Consider the following 3,564-nt stretch of genomic DNA (forward strand, 5'->3'; position numbering starts at 1 on the left):
AGCTACTACTAAAATCAGAGTTGCTCCGAGTTTTGAAATGAATTGGTTCTGTGATAACAAGGCGGCCATCGCTATCTCTCACAATTCGGTCCAACATGATCGCACTAAGCACGTTGAGGTGGATCGGAACTTTATCAAACAAAACCTTGAAGAAAGGATTATTTATCTCCCATTTGTTAAATCAGAAGACTAGTTGGCTGATATACTTACAAAAGCAATGTCTACAAGGAACTTCTACAACTCACTTGACAAGTTGGACATAAGAGATATCGATGCACCAACTTGAGGGGGAGTATTTGCATGAGTTGTCTAAATAGGTAAGTAGAGAAATCTAGTTATGTAAATCCCATACTTCAAGGGTCATCCTTATGTTTAGCCACAGATTGTGTACAGCTATAATAGGTCTAAAAATCCTCTGTCTTTGTATCTATATATTAGTGTATTCAACTCTAAATAACATATATAGAAAAAATACTTCTTTTTAACATCCTCCTCTGGGCCTGTCCAGTGGATCGTTTTGGCTATTCAGCAACTTCCCCCACATCTTGTAATTGTGAGGTGCATCAATATTTATAGGGAAGCAAACTTTTGTGCTGATTTTCGTTCAAAGGAGGCTAGGAAATATGATATGGGAACTCATGTGTTTATGGATCCTTCCCAAAGCCCTTTTACATGACTCTTATGGTGTAACCAACTCTAGATTGTACTTGTATCCTTATAGCTCGCTCTCTTTATTTACCAAAAAAAAACAAAGAAAATTCTTTACATTATAAAATATTTTCTAAAACATGATATATAATATGACAATAAAATAATAGCTCCAATAGGCAAACCTTCATCTAGTTAATATATAATTTGACATTACAATGTATTATATATTATAGAATGAATAAGGAATAAATAAATGTCACGAAAGAATAAATAATAATAAATTGTCTAGCCAAATTGACCTATCAAGGGAAAAAATGAAAGAAAGAAGCCAAGGACAATTAGGCAAGCAGTAGCGTCTTAATTTAGAGGAATCTTGATCTCTTGCATTCAGATGGAAGACCTTGAGGGAAGCGTTTATAATCAGAGCAATAGTTATATATCATATACTTTTTCTGCACCCACCGCAGCCGGTTCCTGCCTGAGGCATCAAGTTCTTGAACTTGCCATTTACTGTCCTGCAATGAATTGGTGGAGGTTAAGGCACAAGGAGACCCAGAAGACCAAACACAAGCATTGGCTTTAAAATTTCTGTAAGAGGCAATAAAAGGAGCATTTGTCCAATCAGTCTTCACTAGCCCTCCCCTTGTTGCCCAGTCATCAGCATTCCAAAGGCTTGAATAAATCCTCATGGGTTGCTTATTGGGAAATGGCACTCCGATTGATTCTAAGTTGTTAAACACTCTGATGGGTATGTTATCCACCATGAAACTGTATTGTACATGAACAAAAATTAAAAAAATTCCTTGGATAATGCTTATATTTTTGAATAAAAATTGTAAATAACCTCCTACAATACTTAAAATGAAAAATTAACTTACATGATCTTTTGAGCATTCCATACAATGGAGTATGTGTGAAAGGTCAATGTGGGATCAAACCAGAGATAGAATTGTTGTTCTCTGTTTCCTTTCCCTTGGCTATACACATTGGTGTGGAGAATGTATGGATCTCCAGATGAGTTGCCCAAAAACTCAAAATCGATCTCATCATGATTTGGTCCTTGAGAGGATAACTACATATAATGCATAAAAATTTTAGTAAACAATGATTATAATTGAAAATCAGCGCTATGGATTCAATAATGAAGAGTAATACTCACATAAAATGTTGTGACAGTGCCAGCTGAGTTGCCTGGAACCAGTTTAATCTGCACGTCAATTCTGCCAAATAAGTACTCATTCTTGGACTGAAAGCCAGACCCAGATGCCTTATCAAGAGACAGTGTGAGAAGCTGGCCTCCATTGAGTATCTTAGCTCGTCCATCGCCCCAAGTTATGTCAAAATTTTGGTAGAAATTAGCGTCTGAGATTGCCATTAGGGAAAACAATAAGACTGTAGAAAGCAAAAGCATATTTGATAATGCCATTGTTTTTTTTTTAAGAAAACTTAGTTGGTAAAGAGAAAGAGACAAGTGATGATAGTAGAACCCATGTCCTGAGGCCTTTATATAGTGAGGAATTGTTGTAAGTTTGCCTTTCAGTGATTAGAATAATAGCTGGCAAATCGCAGTTGGCTTAAAACTGGAGGAGAGCTGTCGTAAATAATGCATTGACTTGAAAACTGGACACACGCTTCAAAATCGAAGATTTGATTGAGGACGAAACAGCATAGGAAATATAGATAATTTTTGTATTTTATTTTTTTTTTTTTCAATTTAATCATTATATAGTTTTAAAAGAAATTATACTTGGATAAACTTCATTATAAAAATTACATATAAAGCACTAAAGTTGAAGTTTACATTTCCACCTATTAGATGTGGCATAATTGGTCTTTTTATTTATATAATTAGTAACTAATTTTATGATGTACATTGCACATTGACTATGCTCGTTATATACTCATTTTCTATATTTTTAATTTTTTTTTATCTATATAATATTAAAGCACAAGTTTTTGTTCAGATGAAAATAAATACAAGTGGTTAAGTTGTATTGTATTTTTTCATACAAGTTACTTATAATGTTACTTATGTACTTAATTTTATTTTTATATAATGAAAGTGGTCTCGAACTAAATTGATAATGATAATCATTTTGGTTACAGTGACATTATTACTTACTCAGTGTATTAGAGAAAAGAATAAATGCTCATATACATAAATTTTTTAAACCACAAAAAGGACCCAAAACAAAAATATATAGTTCTAAGTTTTTTTCAGTTTCCTAAACATTATTTTCTTTCAAGTCAAACAGATTTATGATATAAGAAAAAAATATTAAGAAAATTAAAAATATTTAACCATCAAGAGGTCATCTATTTATTGCAAAGGAAACTAAATCTTTTATTAAATTAAAATAATAATAGTTACAAATTATTCATTAACGAAAAAGAAAATAAAAAATAAAAAATTATCATTAAGAATAAAAACATTAAATATTATAGATATATTTAGATATATAAAAATTTCAATAAAATATTATGTATATTCTTAAAATTAAAATTTTAAACTGTTGAACAATCCCCGCACATATATATGTTCATTTTATTTAAAATAAATTTTAAAAGTAAAATTTAAAAATTTTGAAAGGTTATTATATTTATTCCATTTAAATTTTATTTTTAAAAAAATATATTCAATCAAATCATACAAACATAAAGAAAAAATATTTTAAAAAATAATATATTTTTTTCTTTTTTATCTCTCTCCTAAATAAAATATTATGTATATTATATTTGAAAATTTATTTTTTTTAAAATATATCCAATCAAATCATACAAATATAAAGAAAAAAGAATATAATTTTTTTATTTTTCTCTGAAAAAAAATATTTTAAATTATAATTAAAATCAAATCAAATTATCTATATTTATTTATTTAAAAAAAATTTATAAATATATGCAATCAACTAA

The 3,564-nt window shown here is 29.4% G+C and overlaps 1 protein-coding gene across 1 annotated transcript; it reads right to left on the reverse strand.

The window, feature by feature from the left end:
• Window positions 1-815: 815 nt before the first annotated feature.
• LOC105638668 (xyloglucan endotransglucosylase protein 1) lies at window positions 816-2,135 on the reverse strand. Its single transcript, XM_012222502.4, has 3 exons — window positions 1,811-2,135; window positions 1,530-1,723; window positions 816-1,419 (listed from the first exon to the last, which is right to left on the reverse strand). The coding sequence occupies exons 1-3, from the start codon at window positions 2,075-2,077 to the stop codon at window positions 1,014-1,016; spliced, it is 867 nt and encodes a 288-aa protein (XP_012077892.1). The 5' UTR covers window positions 2,078-2,135; the 3' UTR covers window positions 816-1,013.
• Window positions 2,136-3,564: the final 1,429 nt, after the last annotated feature.

This window comes from Jatropha curcas, chromosome 4 (genome assembly GCF_041381405.1).
Source record: "Jatropha curcas cultivar XTBG-Jc1 chromosome 4, XTBG_Jcur_1.0, whole genome shotgun sequence".
Taxonomy (NCBI): Eukaryota; Viridiplantae; Streptophyta; class Magnoliopsida; order Malpighiales; family Euphorbiaceae; genus Jatropha; species Jatropha curcas.

Coding starts and splice junctions, on each gene's coding strand:
- LOC105638668 (XM_012222502.4), bottom strand. CDS start 2,077: ATGGCATTATCAAATATGCTTTTGCTTTCTACAGTCTTATTGTTTTCC. Junction 1,724..1,810: donor GCACTGTCACAACATTTTAT/GTGAGTATTACT, acceptor CATTATATGTAG/TTATCCTCTCAAGGACCAAA. Junction 1,420..1,529: donor TGGAATGCTCAAAAGATCAT/GTAAGTTAATTT, acceptor TGTACAATACAG/TTTCATGGTGGATAACATAC.